Here is a 24,148-nt window from a genome sequence, read left to right as displayed (position 1 = left end):
AGCTTGTTTGCTGGAAAACTGCCAGCTGGAAGTGTACTGGCCTCAGTCCTTCCAGCACTCTAAACGCTCTCAATTAAAAACAAACTTTAAGAATTTAACATTTGTTTCACTTTTAGTCTAGCCCTTGTCTGAAGGAAAACCAACAACAGCAAACACTATACACTTTCAACCCAAATCCTCAAAGCCCAATCTTAATTTAAACCTCAAAGCAGACAGGAAAAATCACATTCTGCTTTACAAATAAAAAACACACCATAAAGATAAGGGTGATATCCAAAGTACACTTTCCAAGCTCCTGTATATCATCTAAAATATGGGGTATGGCCAAGGAGGTGTCGAATGCCATGAATTTTCAAGAGGCAACAGATTTATTCAAATTGTACCAAATCCAAACAAGATTATCAAGAATATGCCCAAAACAGTCTATCATAAAAAAAAAAAAAGAAAAAAAAAAAAGAAGAGCATGTATCTTTACAATTTGATGAAGCTTTCACCCTGAATTACAGGCTGCAAGTACCCTGCTTATGGCTGCACTAGACATAACTGCTTTCTTTGAGCATTTTCCAGCTCACAAACAGTGACACGCATAAAGCCTAGAAGCCTAAAATACACAAGAAAGCTGCAAGTCAACCGATAAAAGCAAACTCTACGCTTCTACTTACTCATCCAATTCCTGACATTTAAGAAGCTCTGTTGACTGGTGAGATCAAACATCAGTAAAAAGCCCATAGCATCTCTGAAAAACGCCGTGGTGAGACTTCGAAACCTGAAGGTGGAAGAAAAAAGACACCATAGCTCTATTAATACAAAGCGGTCCCTAAGGTGAGCACTTCCCTGGCAAGCCTGAACTGAGGAAAGTTAAAAGAAAGGAAAGCTTTTCTGAATTGCTTGTGCAAAAATTCTGTTTAAAAAAAAAATATCTTGACATCTGAGGACTGCAAGATTCAGTGGAAATACATTCCCTCGGAAGGAAAAACAAGATAAAATAATCCTTGACGTTCGTTTTAGCTATGATGCACCACACCAGTCAACATTTATTAATCAGGGTGTTAGTAATTTATCACAGGAAGCGTATATGTGAGAATATAAACATTGTCAGTGACTAATCTATTAGTTCAAATTCTGCCTGATTTAACCGAGAGTGAGACAGGGACCGAGAGAGAAGGATTGGTTAAAAGAAAAAAAAAAACCACACCGAAGCGTTTCTGTATCACAAATCACACAGGTAGGAATGGATTCACCCACCGACATCACACACACTTACTCACTGGGTGTGCACTACTCAATATAGTCAATATTAAAGAAAATATTAAAGAAAAGGATGAGTAGGTGGCTGTTTACATGCCTCTGAGTGTTTGATGGGAAGCTCTGCTAAAAGGAGAAGGTATCCTCTCCTTGTAGAGCTCTAGGCACACACACACTCCACACACGTGTGTGTTCACAAGGGATGTGGTTACAGGCTTCCTGCAAAGCTGCGGAGCTGGGTGAAACTACAAAGCACAAAAGGCCACAAGCCTGTTCCCATCAGAAACGTGAAGGAAAGCCAAATAATATTAAAATGTTCAGACAGTGCTGGAAAACTGCAATGGCACGCCGGTGTTTTCTAGATCACGGTGATCTATCGCATCACAAAACAGCACTTTATAATCTCGCACAAACCAGCAGTGCCAGAAATGGTAACTGATATTTTACACCACACATCCATGAAAATTAAAAAAAAAAAGCTCTCCATGGAAACATGTCAGATACCCGACACTACTTGTAGGATTTCTTTTCAGAAAAAAAAAAAAAAGTAGCCTCAAAATATTTAATCTCTTGCAGAGGGGTACACACAAACGGTGTTTGAGTGTAAGGGGAAGAGATGCAGACACAAAATTTCAGCTTTCTTCTGCTTTTTCATCAGCCAGCAGCGACCTCTCCCACCCAGTATTTGCACTGCTTGCTCTGGAAACCTGAGATCTGCCTCATCACTACTTTCCTTCCTTCCTCAACGCTTCAGTCTGCTGCTCTTCAGTCATGATTAAAGAGGAAATAGGTGTGAGTTGCATCTTCTTCCCTTGCTGACAGGCGACAAAAATAATAGGATCGAGTTTAAGAGCGACAAGTCAAAAAGGTCTTTGGGGAGAACAAACAAGCGCGCACACAGAAGACGGGGAACGACGGGTTAAATAAAAAAAATCCACCTGCAAAGGAGGGTTCTGGTCAGTCATGAACTTTGTTGTGACAACTGTTGCTGCAAAGGCGACAAAAAACCCCATAAAGGTTAAGATAAGAAGCGATTCTTCCCTGCTCCTCAGCACTGATGAGACTTGAACTGGAATTCTCCACCCCACTGGTGCTGAGAGGCTGGAATCAGCCTGGGGCCGTAGAGAATGTTGAAGGTTAAACTTTTAGAACAACGTAGCAATATCAGGCTTAGGTCAAGAAAGATGTTCTTTGGATATGTTGAAGCTAAAGGCATCCCTCAACAGCAGAACAAGTCAACAGCCACCTTTGAGCGAGGACGTGCCAGAGTCATCAGCCCTTGAAGAGGATACGGTGCCAACTTGGCAAACAAACTCAAGGCCCGTGGATCCTTCGCTGAACTACCCTCATTTAATACTAAAAATCACATCTACAGGTCAAGAAGAGCCTTGGCCAGGTGAAGACCCTTCCCCTGAGCATGCGTAGTAGTAGAAGTATTGTGTGTTATAATTGTATGCAAATTACTAACCAGTCATCCTAGAGAGGATGGACTTGGCAAATTACTAACTCTGCAAGTTTTGTGTATAAATACAGCGTGAAAAGTTCCGTTGGGGTGCTTGATTTGTGGGAAACCACCAGGCACCCAGGCTTGAGCAACCCTAAAATAAATAAGCGATGTCTCTCCCGAGGGTGTGATTATTGACCTATCACACACCCGGCGATGGATCCGCTTTCAGGCCAACAAGCCCAGAAAGGCTGCTGGCCACGGAAATGTCTGAGCAAGCCCAAGGCATGTCAAGTGGACAGGACTTGAGGAAGGCATCAGGCTGCTCAGGACCTTGTGCACCTGAGCTGTGACACCTGAGGGAACACAGACTGCACTGAGAGAGAACCTCTCCCACGGCCAACGCTTTGTGTTCTTCTACCTAGCTGGAATATCGGTGCTGCTGCTGGTGACTGCCACCTCCTGCCCCTTAGCTGAGACGAGGCTGGCTCTTCTCCTCACTGGGTAGACGAAGACAGTAATTAGTCTTCTCATCTTCAGGGTGAACACGTTTGGCCCCCTTCCGCCCTCGCCAGAACGTCATAGGCCCTGTCCTAACGATATTCCACTTCAGTTTATCCAACACCCTTTACCATCCAACCCAACAGCAAAGAGTTGAGATGGGAGAAGAGGACAGCTAGGTAGATTATCCAGAATCTTCTGAAGGAGATTAAGAACATTACAAAGCCAAAAACCAGTACGAAACAAAACAAACGAGCTAACCAATGACCCAACAACCTGCGTGTGCCAGAAACACGGCAGCGTGCTGCCGAGGCAGGGAGCAGACCACCTTCAGTTCTTCCAGTCCTATTTTCTGGGATCCTCTGATCACCACACGAAAGCGGAGTCAGAAAAACTTTTATTTTGGGAAGATATTTTTCTTATCCTAAAACACGAGGATTTCTGAGATTTTTTTTTTCACCTGAGTGGACTAATGGTTTAACCCAGAAGCGTGAAAAATTCTGAATTGCTTTTCAATGAGCTGAACTCCGTTACCTTTCCTGGCCGGCTGTGTCCCAAAGCTGGAGATGGACTTTGAAGGTTTTTCCTGGAGATCCATTTGCTCCTCTGCTGCTGTACACCTAACGAGAGAGTTGAATCAGTACAGCCACTCAGCTCATGCTGAAACCCAGCGCGCACGTCACAGAGTTTGTGCAAGCAACGAGTAAGGAGTAAGAGTTCAGTGCTTTTAGTAAAAGCTGACTCTTACCTTGAAAAGCCACTTCAGAGGGTTGCTTATAATAATATTTTAAAACCCAGGAGCCACATGAAATGTCTATGAAAGCTGCACTTTATAGATAATTTGGTCATATTTAGTACTTCAAATTAGACACCAATTCTTTCAAACTTGGCATAGCACTGTGCTGAGCAAGCTGGCTCTGTTCTGTTTCATTGCTGTTCTTAGAAAATTTACAGCTGGCTGACAGGATTAACCACTATTCTAAAAAGCTATTCTTTATTCATTAACTTCTGTTGGCCATTAATGACTTCCTTACTAACTGCAACTGCAGACTCATGGTGCTGAAAGAAATCACTCTGCCCTTTTGCTGGGGCTCAATTCTTTATTAAACAGCAACAGCGTGTAAATTAGCTGTTGCAGTAAAAGGTGGAGGGATAAAGTGAGCATGAGCTGGTTTTTGTTATCTGAGGTAGTTTAGCAGACTGGCAGCGATTTTCAAAGCGGGCAAAGATGGCCCTTGCATTTAGATCAAGAGAATATGGACTTTATGGACATGGCTGTATCCAGAGGCTGCACTGACCTTACGTGGGGAAGCGGAACGCTTCCTCACCCGCCCTCCCCAGGCTGTAAAATAACGTTCAATTTTCCTGCACCACCAAGTTAACATAAATTGGGGGTTGGACTAGATGACCTCAGGAGGTCCGTTCCAGCCTAGACTATTCTGTGATTCTGATTAAACTGTTGTCATTTCCACAGGTAGTTTCTGACTGCAGGTGCCAGATCTGAAAACCAGAGAAAATATCAACAGATTAACCGTGCCACATTTGTGAATTCAACTGGTTTGCTGGAGCATGTTCCTGTAATATTTAACAGGATAAACAAGGAATCTCGCAGAGTCATTTTTTAATATGACTTTTACACAACAGAAAAACACCTATTTAGCTTTATGGATCTCTTTCTTAGAAGACAATTTATTGGACTTTATTATCTATATTAGACTTTATTATCAATTTATTATCTTCAAGATATCTCAAAGCTGATAATTTCATGTAAGATGTAGTTTCTCTTACAAACCTGCCTACCCCAGAATGTACAGTAATGGAAAACAACGGAAGAAATTTGTCGTGCAACCTTTAACAGCAAAGTTCAACCCTCTGGAAGGAATCCAGCACCCATGTTCAAAACACATTAACAAGCATCTGACCAGCCAGGGAAAGAGCATTCCGGTAATTTGCATGTTCAGACATTTCCCTGCAATAAAACTGGGTTTTTAGTCTTTTATTACATCACCACAATCCTGTAGTGCAGAGAAGGAGCCAGGTACCACTGCAACCTGAACCTGACCTGGCCTCCACTTCACTGACCTGAACTTGCATAGTGCTGATTATAGGTGATGTAAGACATAATCCAGATCTATGGTTGTTTTATTCAGGGGACGCCTGAACCCCCTATCTCCCAGGCAGGGCCTGCCCATCCCTGTCACCCTGGCAAAACTGAACTCAGCAGCCACAAATATGGGCAGTCATGAAGAATTTGCCAGGGAAGATGAACGGGGGAATGATGCCCACCTTTTCATCGGATTCTAGTGAACTAACAGGGGCTTAAAAGCAAATGAAATAACAACACACGAACAACTTGCTTTACATTGCCAAGACTCGTGTTTTCATTCCCCTGCTTCCAAACTGGGAACTGTTTTAACAATAAATATTGTAAATGACTTTTAGCTCTTACATGAACCTGATGAAGGGCTGCGAAGCGCTTAGTTCTGTTGAAAGTGAATAGTGAAAAGTTTTATCAGCACTCGAGCTCTCAGGTACAAGGAAGAGCTCACCAAGTGCTCCTCTCTCCAGGCTGGAAAGCTCTCCATGAGCAGTGGGTCTTCTCCCAGCTTACTCATCTCTGCACTGACAACGCTCCCAAGGACGTTTCATGCGTCACTCAAAGTATTTCATTTAAGTTAAAAAGAAGCACGTTTAAAGAAGTCTTCATCTTTGAACTGAGCAAGTATTTATATTTCTTTTTAATAAAGAAATGACTAAAATAGTTATCCAGGGTCTAATATCTTGTATTTATTATGGTGTCACTGATCGAGCAAGCTAGGATTCCTATTAGAATGCTGAATTTGTCCCCTATATTTAGCCGTTATCAGGATCTATGAACAGATACATTAGTCACATTACAGAATCCCAGAATCATCTGGGTTGGAAAAGCCCTTGAAGCTCCTCCAGTCCAACCATGAACCTCACACTGACCGTTCTCAACTCCACCACATCCCTCAGCGCTGGGTCAACCCGACTCTTCAACCCCTCCAGGGATGGGGACTCCCCCCCTGCCCTGGGCAGCCCATTCCAACGCCCAACAACCCCTTCTGCAAAGAAATCCTTCCTAAGAGCCAGTCTGACCCTGCCCTGGCGCAGCTTGAGGCCATTCCCTCTTGTCCTGGTGCTTGGTCCTTGGCTCAAGAGACTCATCCCCCCTCTCTGCACCCTCCTTTCAGGGAGTTGTAGAGGGCCATGAGGTCTCCCCTCAGCCTCCTCTTCTCCACACTAAACCCCCCCAGTTCCCTCAGCCGCTCCCCATCACACCTGTGCTCCAGACCCTGCACCAGCTTCTCTGGACACGCTCGAGTCATTCAATGGCCTTTTTGGAGTGAGGGGCCCAAAACTGAACCCACTCATCGAGGGGCGGCCTCACCAGTGCCGAGTCCAGGGGTAAGATCCCTTCCCTGTCCCTGTTGGCCACGCTATTGCTGATACAAGCCAGGATGCCATTGGCCTTCTTGCCCACCTGGGCATGCTGCTGGCTCCTGTTCAGCCAGCTGGCAATCCCCCCCAGGTCCCTCTCTGACTGGCAGCTCTCCAGCCACTCCTCCCCAGGCCTGTAGCACTGCTGGGGGTTGTTGTGGCCCAAGTGCAGAACCCGGCATTAAATTAAAACAAAGCGACCGTGCTCTTGTAGCCACGAAAGCACCAGACAGACACTACAGAAGACTCTCATCTTCTCTTTAAAGTCCAAAAACAAAAGTATGGCAGGGCAGGCTTGCAGCCCTCGCGTTAAGCAGCACATCAATCCTAAATGACGAGGAGTCCTGATCACAGGCTCGGTGTGCTCGGCCTCCAGCCTTGGGGCAGCTTCTCCTGCCTTCGCTATTCTACTGAGTGACCTGAAAGGAAGCTGAAACTTTCCGGGCTTCTGTAAGCTTCCATCTCTTCTATTTAAATGATGAGTTGGGGGGGCCACAGTTATTTCTAGTTACAATCACACCTCATTCATTAGCGCTATGGAAACTTGCTCTTGGAAAGGTCCTTTTATACCAATGTGCAATAAACCACTTTACAATCCAACATCAGGATGAGGATAGTGGCATTCTCCCTCTTCATCCAGTTCCTAATTAAGACTTGACAAGGAAAAGCATCATCAACACATGCTATACCCCACAGTAAGAGAGGCAGTACACGTTTACAGGAGATTTGTTCTCAGCAGAAATGAATAAAGAAAAAAAGAAGGTGGTATCACTCGTGTGAGACAACTTACCACTCGTTTTTCCCGAAAATCTATCCCTACTGTCGTGATGAACTTTGGATTAAATTTGTTATCGGTGTATCTGTACAGGAACGTTGTTTTTCCAACTCCAGAGTCTCCAAGGGCCAGGAGTTTGATCAGATAATCATAGTCTCCATCAGTCATAGTGCTAATTTTTAGGAACCTACGTAAAGAGGAGGAAAAAAAAAAAAAAAAAGTGATTTAGCGATAACAAAACCCCCTTTCTGCTTGTTTTCGCCTCATTTCTATTTTTGTTCATTGAAATGCTGCTGCCTGTTGAAAGCTGTTTGTGTATTTTGAAAAAACACGAATGCAAAGCAGCAGTGAAACTCTTAATTTCGGTTCAGGTGCCAGGAGTTAACACTTCCAATTTTCTAAATAAATAAAATTGAAGCTGAGAACGACAGGGTTTGGGACAAAAACATTATTTTTGTTCTGAGGATGACAATAAGACTGATAATGAACATAGGTATGAAATGCAGGGTTAAATCCTTCTGCTCAAAGTATTTTACTACGAGTTTGAAGAAAAAGGGTATTGCAGAAATAGGAGTGAAAAGGAAACTCGGGGACGTGGCAAGGGCCATTCTCAGGGCTTAAGCTCTAACCAGTATTACACGACATTATCAGGGCTATGTATTTCTATCCTGAAAAAATATTTTCCCCCTAAGAGAACTAATTAACAAAGCAGAGTAAGCAGTTATCCCAGGGCAGCTTTTAAGAAAAGGAGCGAGCTGAAATGCAGTTTACTCTCTGGTATAACCAGATGAACCCACAGCTGCCTTGCTCTGCGGAGTACACAACTAAACCCACCTCCTCCTCAAAGGCTGCAGATCCTAATTGGAGGGAAGAAGGAAGAAAAGCAGATGGCGAGCCCCCTGCAGCCACCCAAGAGGGACCAACGTCCCCGAGGCCACAGACAGCTCACGCACCTCGACAGCTTTTTTCTATACCTAGCAGCGAAGAAGAGCAGCAAAACCTACCTCATTAAGCACCCATAAAACAAATAGATGTGTCAAAAAGTAGCACAAGTTTGCAGAAAGAGGAGAATATTTATCCTATTTACCCAGGGTGCCTCCAGACCCAGGCAGGAGCGCCCGGAGCAAAGCACGTGCCGCAGAAATTATTTCCGTGGGGTTTACATGGCCCCACGCAACAGTTCCTGGCTTTCCCCAATCTGCTGACCCACCAGATCTGGGAGGAAAAGTCAAATATAAAGGCAGGACGGCTTTTTGGCTTTTTTTTTTTTTTTCTAGTCTGGTCTTTTCCTGGTTGGCCAATGTGACCAAGTGCCTGTGTTCAGGGTCAGCTGGGCTCCCACCAGCAGCAAATGTAACCCTCCCCACGAAGCGGAGCACGGCGCCTGCCACCACGGCAAGAACGACGCCACCAAGAGCCAGCTTGAGCCCAGCACCTTCATAAAACGACTTGCCAACCTGGCAAGAACCACGCCTTGGAGAGCCAGCTTGAGCCGAGCACCTTCATCAAATGACTTGCCAGCCTGGCCAAGCCTTCACCCAGAGGAAAAGCAGCCTTCCTCCAACTGAATTGCTCCCCCAGCAGGTTTTTTTATTATTTCAAGGGGAGTGTTACAGAATCACAGAATTATCTCAGCTGGAAAAGCCCTTGAAGCTCCTTCAGTCCAACCATGAACCTCACTCTGACCGTTCCCAACTCCACCAGATCCCTCAGCGCTGGGTCAACCCGACTCTTCAACCCCTCCAGGGATGGGGACTCCCCCCCTGCCCTGGGCAGCCCATTCCAACGCCCAACAACCCCTTCTGCAAAGAAATCCTTCCTAAGAGCCAGTCTGACCCTGCCCTGGCGCAGCTTGAGGCCATTCCCTCTTGGCCTGGCGCTTGTTCCTTGGCTCAAGAGACTCATCCCCCCTCTCTGCACCCTCCTTTCAGGGAGTTGGAGAGGGCCATGAGGTCTCCCCTCAGCCTCCTCTTCTCCACACTAAACCCCCCCAGTTCCCTCAGCCGCTCCCCATCAGACCTGTGTTCCAGACCCTGCACCAGCTCCGTTGCCCTTCATGTTGTATTACCCTAAAGCTCCCATTACTGTATTTACTTTGTTAGTATTTGCTGTGAAGCTCTCCAGCAGAAAGAAAAGGACCTTTGTAAGAAAAAGACCCTCAAAATATTTATTCACATGTATGAAATGCCCCGATGGTGAGAGAACTGGAATCATATGAAACACCACCCAGTTTACATCCTCTCTTACCTTGTTCTCAATGTCTTTTAAACCTCTTTTTTCCAACATCTTGCTAATCCTCAGCACGGATAAACAGCCGTTCCATTCGGATCTCCATGCTGCCACTAATTACTGTGGTATCAGAGCCCGAGACTCTGGGCCATACCCCATTCATAAAAACTACTGCTTGTTTCAGTACAAGACCTTAATTTCCATCAAAATAAACTCTACCTTTCTGAGCATTTAAATTAGCAAGTACTGACCTGCTTTGACCAAAATAGCGAACTAAGCCCATTTTGATTATCCTGCATTTCAACAGCTTTAAGGATAAAAATCTGGCTGCGTACTGAGCAGTTCCATTGTACGAAATTTATACCCTTGACAGATACAGAGGCACCCAGAGAGGTGGGCCAAGCTTTTGAGAAATTCATCTTCCGATGATAAAGGTTGAACGAATCCAGAGGAAAAAAAGGCCCCTGATCTGACAGCGCTGCGCTGCCTTGCGCTGCCTTTGGGCTGGGCTGGGCAAGGCCAGAGCACCAACATGGCGACTTCACAGAAATTAATTCAAGGTTTTTCATCGTTTCCAGAATATCCCAAGTTTACCACAAGGCAAGAAATTACTCCCCAGAAGTCTGAGGATTATCAAAATCAAAGTATTTCTGATCAAGGCAATAACTGTTCTCTACGCATGTCGTTCAACAAATCAGAAAAAGAAAGGTACCTTGGAAGATGATTCTCCCCCAAATGCTTGACTGGTAATACAAAGTATTCATTTGGGATTAGATGTTATTCCCAAATATCTGTGTTCCCTGGGAGGTGAAGTTCAGTCTCGCTACGTAAATGTTCAAAGCAGAACATCCAGAATTCACCAGACCTGTAAGCGTTGAGCACAATACATCAGCCTAGGATGATTAAAACCCTATTTTTGGAAATCTGTCACGAGAAGGCAGTTGGTGCTGCTATTCCCAGCACTGGCTGCTCTTCCAGAAATTCCTGCTGGTTCTGCAGAGGCGTCGCAGTCCCCGTCCCACCAGGGCAGGGAGGCAGCCTGGGAACCGGCGTCTTTTGGCAAGGTTGCCCCAGCTTCGCTCTCCCCGTGCTCTGTACCGCGTAGGAAAGCACAGAGGCAATTTTATCCCTTCAGATTTTAACCTGAAGCCACCAAACAGTTTTCCTTTCCTTGGCCAGCTACATGATGGAGACAGGAGGAGCGCGCTTCACAAAAACCTGGGTGTGGGGAGAGTTTCACAGACCAGACCGATCCACGGCCATCACTGCTTGACCACTTCCAAAGTGCTGTAGGACACCAAACTACGTTCTTCTTCCACAGGAAATCGGAGCGTTAAGATTTTAATTTCATTTAGAATGGGTCAAAATTACTACTGATTACTAATAACTACTATTAGATAAACCTCTGAGGGTGCTTTTAACTGTCTATAATTAACTGGATTTCAAAAGTCCAAATGTTTCACGACAAATGTTAACTTAAACAGTAGGTACAACTGAAGCAAAGTCATACACCACACCTGAAACAGAGCCAGGTGCTTCAGTGGAGGGAGTCTGGAGTTCTTAGAAAAGAGACTTTACTTCAAGAAAATTTCTTCTGACAAAAATCTGAAAAACACTCCAGAATTTTCTACTGCCACCACTGCTTGTCCACTTCCAAAGTGCTGTAGGACACCAAACTACGTTCTTCTTCCACAGGAAATCTGAGCGTTAAGATTTTAGTTTCATTTAGAATGACTAAAATTACTACTGATTACTAATAACTACTATCAGACAAACCTCTAAGGGCGCTTTTAAAAGTCTATAATTAACTGAATTTCAAAACTCTCAATGTTTCACTGTGTTTCATGACAAATGTTAACTTAAACAGTAGGTACAACTGAAGCAAAGTCACACACCACATCTGAAACAAAGCCAGGTGCTTCAGTGGAGGAGGTCTGGGGTTCTTAGAAAAGAGACTTTACTTCAAGAGAATTTCTTCTAGCAAAAAATCTGAAAAACACTCCAGAATTTTCTAAGAGGTTATCAACAAGGCATTTTAAAGTGAAATCTACTTTATTCAATTCTCATTTAAATGGCTCAACATATCGAGCTACTGAAAAGAAGCACCCCTGGGCTGTAACTCACAAGTCTTCCCTGCTAAAACAAAGCAACTCAATTCCCAAGTTCCACGACGACTTTCAAAAACCACCCCTGGGCCTGGAACCTTCACGTTCAAAGTCCTCCCCTTTCTGAGAGCATCTAAAGGGACCTGAAGTCATAACCCCAGCCATGGCAACTCATTTTTGTCAGAGTAGCCCAAAGCAGCAGTCTCCCCCCGCCACCCCGCAGGGCTCAGTCAACCCACCCAGACCAAAACCAACTTTCCACTCGACTAACACCATCTCACCCTCTAATTTGGAAGCCTCCGCTGTCTCGCTAATACCATGGAACCAGTGAAGCTTTACAAAAACCCAGACGGGGCTCCTGACCATCCCACCCAACCCTCTCTGCCAACATGGCCAACAGCCAGAGGATGATAAATGTGACGTTTCTTCCAGGCTGTGCATCTAGACTGAGCCTGATTTAAAAAACACTCTTCTGCTTTCTTGGCAGACAAGATTCTCATCTAGACCAGAAGCAGCATCTTGTTTCTTGATGGATTATTTTGTTCCCTCCCTATTTAATGTTCTCTAACTGCAGCGTGAAAGATCATTTAAAATCTGGCACTTGTCAGCAGACACTCCAGAGAACATTCTCTCGATAGAGAGATATGGCTTCAGATAAACCAACCAAACCTTAAGCCTTTCATTTATAGCCTACAGGGAGAGGAAAATCTACTCCTCGGGTATCATGCCTTTGCCCTCACCCCTCCACCCGAAGGAGCAGCCTTGGCACCAGCCAGCAGCTTGTTCTGAATCGCCGCTGAACTCCGCTCCGGAAGACCCACCCCAGTGCATGGAAAGGGACGGGGAGGAGAAGAGTTGTAAGTTTGGTTTTCTTCTTCCATTCATAGCATGTTCCTTAAAAACTGGGAGAAAGGCAGTTCATGGAAATCTAAATTGCATGTGGAAAAAAAAAATTACTTTTGACTGGGAACAAACTCCACAGGAAAATGGTTTCAGTTCAGAAACTCTTTTTTCATCTCAAGATGTTCATATGTGTGGTAAAACCAAATTAAGCAGGCTGAATTTCTGACGAACCTAACCTCAAACCACGGCCTGTTAGTCACGCTTTTCATCTCTCAGAATTGGAAGTTTGAAAAACTTTAAAACATCTAAATTTCAAACTTTGCAGATTTTTTAATTTTAAAAGCCTTTCCTAATCAAAGAGCCTATCTGCTAGATCTTCTGATAACACATTTGCTCATTAATGGAGAGTTGTTGAAAGGAGTTCAGCCATTACATAACCAGCTAATGGGAATATCATCAAGGAAAAGTTAGGCGTGCAATGAGAGTTTCAGAAAATAAGATTATTTCCCTTGACACACTCCAAGTTAAAAGTCCAACACACAAAAATCACGTATAAATAGCGCTAGCTCAAGAAAACGCAGGATATAAAATCCCAGCGCACATATTGTACCAGCAGCTGGTCAGCAAGAGATTCGTTCCCTCTGCAGCAAAATAAATCGGCACCAATACTATTCATCCAAGCTTTTTTTTTTTTTAAATGTAAAAACACTCAGAAAAAAAAAAATCACTGCTGTGCTGAGGGCCAACTCAGGGATGGCGGTACCGGAGGCACAGCACACGTACACCAGAACTGTCACTTACTGAAAGCAGTTCCAAGAGCGCAGCAACAGCCTAAGAGATCCAATAGCACCAAAAAGCTACAAACCGACCCCATTTGGCTTTTTCTGGCATGTGCCACGAGCCATCGCACCCCGGGGCACGGCATGACAGGCCTAAGCTCAGGCAAAGCTACTGGCCCGCGTGAAGATGACCCTGCGGCCCCATCCTTTTGCTCCGGAGATCCCACTCCTGGATCCTTTTGGGGTCAGCAGTTGGATGGAGGTGACAACCTTGGTGCTTGCCACCAAGAGGGATGAGCCCAACACCAACCCGTGGTTTAAAAATCACTGGGCAAAGGCCTGAGAGGCAGGTGGGCACTGACCCAGTTTAGCACGGTGCCACCAAGAAGAGCCGTTCTCATTCCCCAGCACCCCACAGACATACCGTTACGTTTCTGATAAATAAAGAGCTGCACGGAGACTCCCAACCGAGAAAAGAGCAGAGAGCTAGGCAAAGCTGATCCGTGGGGGGACAGGATGCCTGCTAGGTTTCCTGTTCGAGTCACTTCTAGGAGACAGAAACCACTGACAGCAGCAGGTTCCTGTTGGAAATCAGAGTCGCTACGTAAAGAGAGTTTTGAAATGAATTATTTCTAGCTCCGTCCACCCTCCTAAACAAATCATACGGGCTGTAGCAGAAAGACATCCCAAGACTGACCTGGACGTGGCTGGTCTTTGAAGTTTTTAGCTCCTTTGAACAGAAACGCAAAGCTCTGCAGCATGAGCAGAAAGCCTCCCCCGGTCTTCTGCAGGAACACCAGAAAACCTCCTTTTCTTTCATCCTCGAGATTCTGACTGGTATTAACTCTATCCCAGCCACAACCAGTACAGCAAAGAACTCAACTCCGGTCCCGTGTCGCCCTCAAAACCCCACAATCTGTTACTCTCTTGCTGTGGGAGAGCATCTCTTGCCAAGGAGCATCCAACGGAGAACCCCACACCGACCAGATTATAAACATCAAACCCATTAACGCAGCCTCGTTAGACACCTCTTCCCTAGCAGAGAGGGCATACAGGAACGTCTGCGACGCAAAGTGGAACAGGAATGAAATTTAAGAGTGTGTTATCAGAAAGTAGCCCCGCAAGTCCTTCCCGAGCGGGAGAAAGAGACAGGATGTAGGAAAGATCAGATAAAACTCCAGTCATCCCAGCATCACACTGTAATTTGTCTGCAATCATCTGCCTAAAAGCAGAGCCTCACAGCTGCCAAGTAAATGGCCCACAATGAGCCAAACATTTTTTTCCCCTCAAAAAAAAAATTAAAAAAAAAAAAAAATCAACTCACTGGAGCTATGCTGAGATGAAATTAAAGCTGGCTTCTCTGCTCAAAAATCAGGCACGCACAATAATTTCCATATAGGAGCCGTGAGCAACAATACGTAACAAATGTGGCATCGGTGTGAAAGAAATGATCCTTCCTCATTTTCTTCCTTACAGTGGAAACCCCCCGAGGACCAGACGGCTGCTTGCTGGCATGGACGCCTCGCAGCGTTTGAGCGCAGACAGTTTCAGGCTTCAGTATGTAAAAGACTCTTGGCAAGCCACAGCCACGTACTACTCGCTTTTAGTAAGCCAGGATACCCTTTTTAATAAAGAAATATATACAGAACGTACTGCGTTTTAGAAGTTCTTTAAATATATGGATTTTCAGCCTTCACCCAGTGGAGCACAGGCTCAGCGTAACTCCACAACTGAGCATAACTCCACAGGTAAGAAGGGGAGTTTGTCACCGCGCTCCTCGCATGTGCCCCCAAAGGAGCCCTCAAGAATTCCACTTTAAATCCCCAAGAATTCCACTTTAAACCCCGCTTCAAGTCAGGAGAAGCCTGCAGCGAGGGTTCACACAAGCAACACCAGCAAAATCTCCAAACCCCGCTTTTTAAATAGACATTTCCTAAGCTAGAACCCATTCACGTGGCCGCACGGCCTGCAGGTGTTATTTGGAATAAACCAAGCAGCACGCTCTCACCCCTCCACGTCCACTCGTGTTTTTCAGCCACATACCCACAGCTTTTGGGGTCCTTTTCTCACCCGGCACGCTCCACCACCCCAACTCGTAGCTAAAGAGGGAAGAGCAGCGCTGAAGCCTTTCCCTTCCAGGCATCGCTGCCCAAAAACTCTCTCGCTGCAGGCACAGACAGCAAATACATATTTACATTTGTGTGGGCAAGGGAGAAGAGTGACTAATTCAGTCATTTTCGGTATTAATCAATATGAAAAATAGACGCAATACAAAAAAAAGAAAAAAAAAAAGGCAAAGACAAGGAGCATGGCCAACCATTACGGGAGGCTGTTATAACGATATTTCCGTGGTGTTTTTTTCCTCTACGCCAAACACATGGTGCGAGGTGAGTTACAACACAAGCAACCAAACATATTTTCCTCTATTTCACCGCTTCAAAAACCTGCTTGGTAAGCACAGGAATTAGTTCTGGGTTGACCGTGCCACGGTAGGTCTGTATTTAACCCGTAATCCAGTCTATCACACTTGATTGACTACACAAATATAACTGTGCTACTGAGCAGAAAATAACGATCGTTTACAAAATACCCGCAAAATACACAAGCCCAAAATGGATTTTGCAAAAGGCAGCACAATCCTGCCACTGTAAAATAACCCAGATGGCAAATATTCTAACCTCACAAGCGCAGGGTCACTTCCCAACACGCCGCAGATTCCGGGAGAGACGCTGAGCAGCTCCCTGCTGACCTGCTGTTCAAACCCTCAGTGTCTCTGCTGCTCTCCGGAGAGCAAGCGAAGCCTACCCTTCATCATGTTATTTATCTGTCTGTGTGTCAGGGGAAAAAAAAAAATAAACTCGATGAAAATTTATGAGCTAATATAGTTATTGGAAAGACACGAAGTGGGCTAGACTTCCCTTTTAACTGCAGAAGCATGGTATCATTATCCATACTTGGTCTCTCCCTGACCTTATCAAATTCATGCTTTGAATCCAAAACTCATCATAAATCTTTTGTAAAACTCCTTTGACAAAGCCCAGCCTTTGCCACCAAGCACGTGACTGTTACACTGTTTTTCTGCAGATCTCTATTTAAATTTAGGAACCCTGATACGCCGATGAAGACTCCAAACTGGATGATTACATCTAAAAGCCCTGAACGTTTGCCAGCTACTCGTGTTTTTTATAACACTACCCTTCCTCCTGCATACATGAATCAATGTGTGCCACGAACAGTTATCAACAGAGTAAAGAGCAAGGGGGTGGAGGGAGGAAAGTCAACTCCACAGCTTAGAAAGCCTGTCCCGATAGTTAGGGCCGTCCTCTGACGGTACGCAACAGCGTTGCTCCACTAACCAGTTACTGCCTTACAGTTAAGCCAGCCCAAAGGTTGCTCGGCTTTGTTACCGTAGATTCCTTCTAATCTCCTGCTAAAAATATTCTGGGAAGCAGCAGGGGAACACAGGGCTGATCACCATGAGCCAGGGGCCATCGTTAGCCCTCTAACTGATCCCCGAATGAAGCCAAACCTGTCTTCTGGAGCATCTTCATAGCGAAGTCTCTAATGGAAAGTCTGAATCAAGATTAAGACTGGGAGAACTTCTACTTCGTGCTGCCTACAGATAATGGGCTGTATGGATACTAAAGGGGGGAAAAAAAAGTACATAGCTTTAGTGAAAACCAAAGCTGCCATTACAGCAATTTAAGCTGTTGGCTGGCTGCACCCTGGACAGATCCATATTTCTACACATCACTGCTTTTCCCAAAACTCTTTGGGCTAGGTTTTCAGTTCCTTTAATAGCAAACCTCCCTTAGGCTGGCAAACTCACCTGGCTGCATCGCAGGCCTGTGCAGGGACTCACCTAGAAACACGGAGGCTTTTTTGGTGGCTGAAGTGCAGCTTCACAGGGTTCTCTCACATCCCAAAAGGCCAGAGGCTGGCCCTGCCGCCTGCACACTCAGCTCACACCTCACCCCGGGGAACGCTGTGCAGGCAGATACATTTGATTGCACTTCCTACAGGCCCTTCTGCAATCCTCAGAGCAGTTTCCCTTTTGCTGTCAGACAGGTAAAGATTTTTGGCATGAAAATTAATGAAAATTAATGTCTTTTGTTCCCTATTGCGTAGGACAGGCTTGGAAAGCTCCAACTCTTGGAGTGTCGCCTTAAATAATCTCTGCAATAATTAGCCACAACAGCAGATACACTTCCCTCCATACAGCGAGGCAGATTTCCACTCCCTGTATCATCCTGTTTAAATAAAAACATACAGCAGGGATCAAAATGGTTTGGCTTGTCATATAATCTGATCCCATTTACTGTGGCTCTTTAAGGACTGCCAATTGTAAAGAAGGTTCCTCCAGATAGAAAGTCATTAGTTCTAACAAGCTAATGGCTGTTAGACGTTTAAATCACTGCTTTTGAAACAGTAAATCATTTCTTCTTTGCAAGCTGATTATTCCGTGAAAGGTTTGAGGAATTAAAGTCTATTGTACTGCTTGGGCATAAATTGGTTATCCCCGAAGTTTTAACCCCTTAAAGCTGCAGAGAGAACAGTTATTTTTCTCCTCCAGCTGAGGCTGTACCAGAGAGGAGAAAGGTCTTCTCTTGCCTGTCTTCTCAACTCCCCATGATGCTCCTCCTGGGCTATCGCTCACACCTGTGAGCTTCCCCATGTGTGCTTCTCCTCACCCTGCACCAGCAGCCTTCTGCTCGCAGGAGGACAGGGCAGGCAGACACCAGGAACACCCCTTCCTCAGCTCTCACGTTAGCTGGTTCTCCTCTGCCTCGCAAGAAACAGCCGTGCTCACCCCACCCTGGTTAACACCAGCCCTGCCTGAACCACGCCAACGGCACCAGGAGCGGACACAGGGGCTTAGGGGCAGACAAACACATGAAAGGTTTTGAGGGCGAGACCGAGGAGTGAGTTAGGAGCTGCCACAAGCAAGATTAGCAATGAGTTTTACCTCTCTAACCTACAGGAATTAGCCAGTTCTTCAAGATTCAACAGGAAACGTACATCTTAAAGCTCCTTTCCTGACAGGAAATTTCAAGATTACATGGTTCACTCTCTATCAGTCACCCCGGAGAATTATCCACTGCTTGATAAACCTGTGGTTTAGATCACTGAAATGGGCTATTTCCACGCTGTCCGGCCATTTCACAGCCATAGTTCACCAGGACAGAGCACAGGGAGTATCACAGCAGGGAGTACTCGGCTGCTGGACACAGGTACCCCCACCCAGGCCACAGGAGTGGCAGGGGGGAAGGACCCACTGCCAGGCTCAAACTTTGTCCCAATTCCACCCAAATCAACCGCAGACCCCCTGCGTTACGCTACTACTGCCCATGTTGCTTCCCTGTGCTGCATTTCAGCAGGCAAAATGCAAACCACAGACTTTGTGCTGAATTACTCTTGGCTATTTTGTTTCTTAATGAAGGAGCAAACCTAACGCTTTCGTGGGAACCAGCACAACGTGTACTTACAGCAGCAGTTCTGAGACCAAAAACCTGCTGCATGCTAACAGGAAAATCAGCTTGGAAAATTGAGGCTGCAACGCACAAAGAGTGAGAAAAGCCCAGCTTCTCCCAGAATAAAAAATAAAAAAGACCTCTTGCAAATGCAAATTCGGACTTTTAGCAGGCAGGGCTCACAGATATACAGGTAAGCAGTGTACAACTGTATTTTGTGATGTGCTCTCAAGGGCAGGATATTTTTCGAGACGCTATGATGCCAGCTTTAAACAGTGACAGCATGTATTTCAGTAATGACCAGGTTGTCATATGTCAGCCTTAGCAGTTTCTAGGCACGCTCTAAGGGAGCATGTTGCTACTCCCCAGTTCGCACATTTTAGCAGGCTGCAATATATTGCTGTTTCTTTGAAGGCAAAAATAAGCACCACACCATGAGAGCTGTCGCTTTTCTCTGCAGCTGTTCAAACTTCCCTAGCACCATGTTTTAACAGAGCTTTCCAACAACGCTGTGTGCAAAACTGCCAACAGTGCCTTCTTGCGCATTTACTTGTAACACCCCATCTTGAGAACTTCACACGCAGCCAAAACCCACCAGATTTGTTGAGAAGAGTTTTTCAGCATGGGAAAACTGTTTCTCCTTTGAGTCAAAGTCTGATTAAAGAACTGAAAGAGGAATCACACTCTCTCTCACTGGTGTGAATTAGCATAACTCCAAGACTCAGGCCTTTTTTCCCCCCATATGCCTGCAAGTATGCAATTCATTTTACCTTTGGCAATTTTTTTTTTTTTTTGCGCCTACAGCCCACGGCACAAAGCTACTTTAAAAGAACTTTTATACTAGAGTTCAGAAGAGGCAAACTCTTTCTCTGCTACTCCGTGTACCTGCCTTTCTCCTGCCACAGCCGCTCGCAAAGTCGCTTCAGTTAAACTCTGCAGAAGTTGGGCTTGGCTACGAATTTAAGGACCAAATCTGTTTCCGTGGCCCCTGCAAAGTGCATAAAACTGCATGAAAGAAGCCTCTCTGCAATAATAGGATTGAGTAGGTATAAAAGAGTATTAACCATACACTGGCGTAACAATAGAAATACCAGTTCACGGTATTTCGGAAGCAGTTGGGGTTTTTTTTTTTAAATGAAAAAGTGCATTCTGCTTCCGTCTCTGCTGATCTTTTTATATACTTCATACCATATTCTCATCCCATTCCTCCCCCCAAATTAAGAAACGACAGCAGACACTGCGCCGTAAAAACGTGTCTGCTCACGGAAGAACTATTTCGGGGTAACTATATTTGGACATTCCGGAATAAAAGCGCCTTGTTACGAATTCATTTTAGGCTTTAGACGCATCATTCACGAGATGCCCTTCCCTTCCTACGAGCCGGGTCTTTGACATTCACAAAACCTGCCAGCTCAAAACGCAGGATGTGCCAGACATCTAGACAACCCAGACACCCTCTCACGCCCCCCCCCCCCCCCCTTCGTTGTCATGAGGGGAACACTGTCGCGATAGTGGCTGCATGTCGGGGGTGGGACTCCCGCCTGCCGCCCCGCTCCAGCCCGCGGCCCGGGGCGGCCGCCCCGGGCCGCGGGCTGGAGCGGAGCGGCTGGCCGGGCTCCGTGCTCACCTTCCCCAAGCGATTTTAAATCCCGCAACCCGCCTCCCCACCCCCGATCTCCATTTTACCTTCCCTCCAGCCCCCAAATCCCGGGGCCGCCCCACCGCGGGCCTGGCCCACCGCCCGGCCTCCGCGGGCCGCGGTAACGGCGGGAAGCGAGGCCGGCCAAGGTGGCCGCTGTTCCCGCCCTTCCCTTCACCCGCCGGCGGCAGAGACCTGTTCTCCGGGAGCCGCCGCGCTTCTTCCCTCGCTGTCGGCGGCGAAAGGGAGACGAGCGAGGCGCGGAGCACCTCCCTCTGCGGGAGCCCGGCGCCGAGGCTGGGCTGAGGCGGAGGCGTCGCTGCCGGCCCCGGGGCCGAGGCGGGCGGCTGCCGGCGGCGGGGCGGGGACGGGACGGAAGGGGATGAAGCGGGAGGGTGGAACACACACACACACGCACACAACCAGGTTCTCCTGAGGGGAAGCACCCCCCGGCCCGCCCTGCTGCGGGTGTCTCTTCCTGAGACGCTAAAACCTGGGGGAGCGAGACGGGGAGCAGCCCTCCCTCCGGGCGGGAAAACGCGGGGCCCTCAGAGACTGGGAAAAGGGGTCTCACAGTAAAACCCCCCCTCCCTGATTTTCCCTCAGGCGAGGACCCCCCTGCACTCTATCACTCATCCCTGATTTTCCCTTAGACCAGGGATACGCCATCCCTCATTTTCCCTCAGGCGAGGGAACCCCCACACTAGACCCCCCCTCCCTGATTTTCCCTCAGGCGAGGGACCCCCCATCCCTCATTTTCCCTCAGTTGAGGGACCCCCCCATCCCTCATGTTCCCTCAGGCCAGGGAACCCCCACACTAGACCCCCCCTCCCTGATTTTCCCTCAGGTGAGGGACCCCCCATCCCTCATTTTCCCTCAGTTGAGGGACCCCCCCATCCCTCATGTTCCCTCAGGCCAGGGAACCCCCAAACTAGATCCCCCCTCCCTGATTTTCCCTCAGCTGATGGACCCCGCATCCCTGATTTTCCCTCAGGCCAGGGACCTCCCATCCCTGATTTTCCCTCAGCTGAGTGACCCCCCCCATTTCTGATTTTCCCTCAGGCCAGGGACCCCCCCACACAAGCCCCCTCCATCCCTGATTTTCCCTCCCTCCCTCTCCAGTGGCAGGTTTCCAGCTTTCCCCCCTCTCCGAGGAAACCAGGGGCTTGAGCAGCATCTTTGCTCTGAGGGAGAGTCTCTGCTCCAAGCAGGACCCAGCCATCGGCTTTCCTCGGCCTGCGAGCAGGGCCAACACTGCTTGAGGAGGAGGAGGAGGAAGGCCAGTCCCAACTTGTGCCCTGCCATGGGTTAAATGGGTGTTCAGGTTTTACCAGGGGAGCGGCCCTGATCCAGAGCAAAGAGCAGCTGTAACCTATTAGTGCTCACCCCCCTCAATCCTTAGGGGAAGGCGTTAAAGGGCTGCTTTCCACAGCCTTGCTAGCTCAGGTTAACTCAAATTTTCCCTTTAATCCACCTCCTAGTTCATAGAATCACAGACTGGTTTGGGTTGGAAGGGACCTTAAAGATCACCCAGTGCCACCCCCCTGCCCTGGGCAGGGACACCTTCCACTAGCCCAGGTTGCCCAAAGCCCCGTCCAACCTGGCCTTGAACCCTTCCAGGGAGGGGGCAGCCACAGCTTCTCTGGGCAACCTGTGCCAGAGCCTCAGCACCCTCACAGGGAAGAATTTCTTCCTTACATCTCATCTAAATCTCCCCTCTTTCAGTTTAAAACCGTTCCCCCTCGTTCTATCCCTACACCCCCTGATCAAGAGTCCCTCCCCCCTTTCCTGTAGCCCCTTTCAGTCCTGGGAGGCTGCTCTAAGGTCTCCCTGGAGCCTTCTCTTCTCCAGCTGAACCCCCCCAACTCTCTCAGCCTGTCCTCACAGGGGGGTGCTCCAGCCCCCCCAGCATCTTCATGGCCTCCTCTGGCCCCACTCGAGCAGGTCCGTGTCCTTCTGCTGTTGGTGTCCCCAGAGCTGGACCCAGCACTGCAGGGGGGTCTCACAGAGCGGAGCAGAGGGGGACAATCCCCCCCCTTGCCCTGCTGCCCACACTGCTCTGGGAGCAGCCCAGCACACGGGTGGCTTTCTGGGCTGCAAGCCCACATTGTTGTCTCAGTTTTCCATCCACTAACACCCCCAAGTCCTTCTCCTTGAGGCTGCTGTAAAAAACTCAAAATTTAGTTCCCAAAACTCAATCCAAGACAGTTGGCCAGCTGGGTTGTGTTTCAAACCCTGTCGCTACTCCGGCGTCCCAATGCTGCGAGGATCGAGCGGTGCAGCTACAAGAGTTCATCCAGTGCTAATCCAGTCACTGCTAACGCAATTACTCTGTGCTACTGAAAAAAAAAACCAGTATTTTGTAGCTAAAAAAAACCCCCAGTATTTTGTAGCTAAAAAAACCTCCAGTATTTCGGAGCCAAAAAAACCCCAACAACCCAGCATTTTGTAGCTAAAGCGCAGCTCTTTCTGAAGCGCTTCCACATGTCAATCCTAGGATTGGGCTACCTTCAGTGAGCTCATACAGCCCAGCAGCACAGTTATAATAATTTCTGCTACAGGCTTGTCATTACACGAGGGTAACTCTTTACCCTAACTTGAAATGAATTTGATGTCTGCATTGCAGAGCACCTGAGAAGCCTCCCAGGTTATTGGTGTTAACGTGGAAAACAAGCACAGCATTTGCACTATGCTGCTGATAACCAGCACATAGTACTAGCATAGTTTGGCCCCAAAATATCTGCTTTAAAGATAAGAACGCACTAGGCAGGAGAGGGAGAGAGCTGAGTGAGAACAGCACAGAAAAATAAGGGCTGGTGTTACCCTGCGTGCTTATTCTGTCAAGGTTATAGCACATTGCAAAGCCCTCGGGTGGCAGAGCTGCATGTTCAGAGTGAGTGCTAATAATTTCACTCAAATCCTTGGACTTGTCATAGTTTCGGCAGAACGTACTGTGAAGTTTATAATTTCTCTTTTACGTGTCATTTTTGCGTGCGTGAGGTCATTGCTGAGATGTGACGGCGAAGGCTGAGGTGTCACACCGCTAAAGCCGGTCGGTAAAACACACCATCGGGTGAGGAGCAAAAAATGGGAGTTTGAGCTTCACACCCTACGTGAACATATAGGAACCCTCTGCTGTTATTTGTTCTGGTTTGATTTCTGTCTGTCCCAATACTGGGATAGCTGCAGGGGACCTTCCATGATCCCGGGAGGACGATCCAGCTGCACCCAGTCCCACTTTCTAGCACTTAGAGTCTGTTTAAATGGTTTCTGCCCTTCGCTGGGGATTGTTACTGGCCATGTTTCAAAACGGTGCTGTCACTACTGTGAGAAAAAGAGTTTTTCTGAGTTTTTTCTTCTTTGGGCTGCACAGCTTACGAATAAACCTTCTTACCAACGGCGCACACATCCTTTTTGAAAAATACTTCCCATGCAGCTCAGCTGGGAACAGCAATCACTCAGTTGAAGATCAGTCAGACCGGTTGCCAGCGTTACCTCCCTTCAACATTCCTAAACGGGTTATCGCTGCTCCGTTTGCCCCTCTCCCCGCTGCTAAATGCCCAGTGCTCGTAGACAGAGGAGATCAAACTGTTGGCAAACATTTCTTTGAGGCCTCACAGCTCAGAACTTTGCACCCACACAGTAGCTGACAAAT

The 24,148-nt window shown here is 47.1% G+C and overlaps 1 protein-coding gene across 2 annotated transcripts in view; it reads right to left on the bottom strand.

Annotated features, from left to right (window-relative positions):
- RAB27B (RAB27B, member RAS oncogene family) overlaps positions 1-24,148 on the bottom strand; it is a 56,119-nt gene that overhangs the window by 9,592 nt on the left and 22,379 nt on the right. The window contains exons 1-4 of one of the 2 annotated variants that reach the window (XR_012627119.1): positions 20,689-20,828; positions 7,443-7,614; positions 3,725-3,810; positions 663-766 (exon numbers count right to left, since the gene is read on the bottom strand). Coding sequence is in view for 1 of the 2 variants with exons in the window: in XM_074856272.1 (XP_074712373.1) it covers positions 663-766; positions 3,725-3,810; positions 7,443-7,614 (362 nt within the window). In the remaining variant the exon portion in view is untranslated. Of the gene's footprint in view, positions 1-662; positions 767-3,724; positions 3,811-7,442; positions 7,615-20,688; positions 20,829-24,148 lie in introns of those variants that run through there. The other variant, XM_074856272.1, reaches the window with a different exon arrangement.

Source organism: Strix uralensis, chromosome Z (assembly GCF_047716275.1).
Source record: "Strix uralensis isolate ZFMK-TIS-50842 chromosome Z, bStrUra1, whole genome shotgun sequence".
Lineage (NCBI taxonomy): Eukaryota > Metazoa > Chordata > Aves > Strigiformes > Strigidae > Strix > Strix uralensis.
This window is presented reverse-complemented; position numbering and strand designations above follow the sequence as displayed.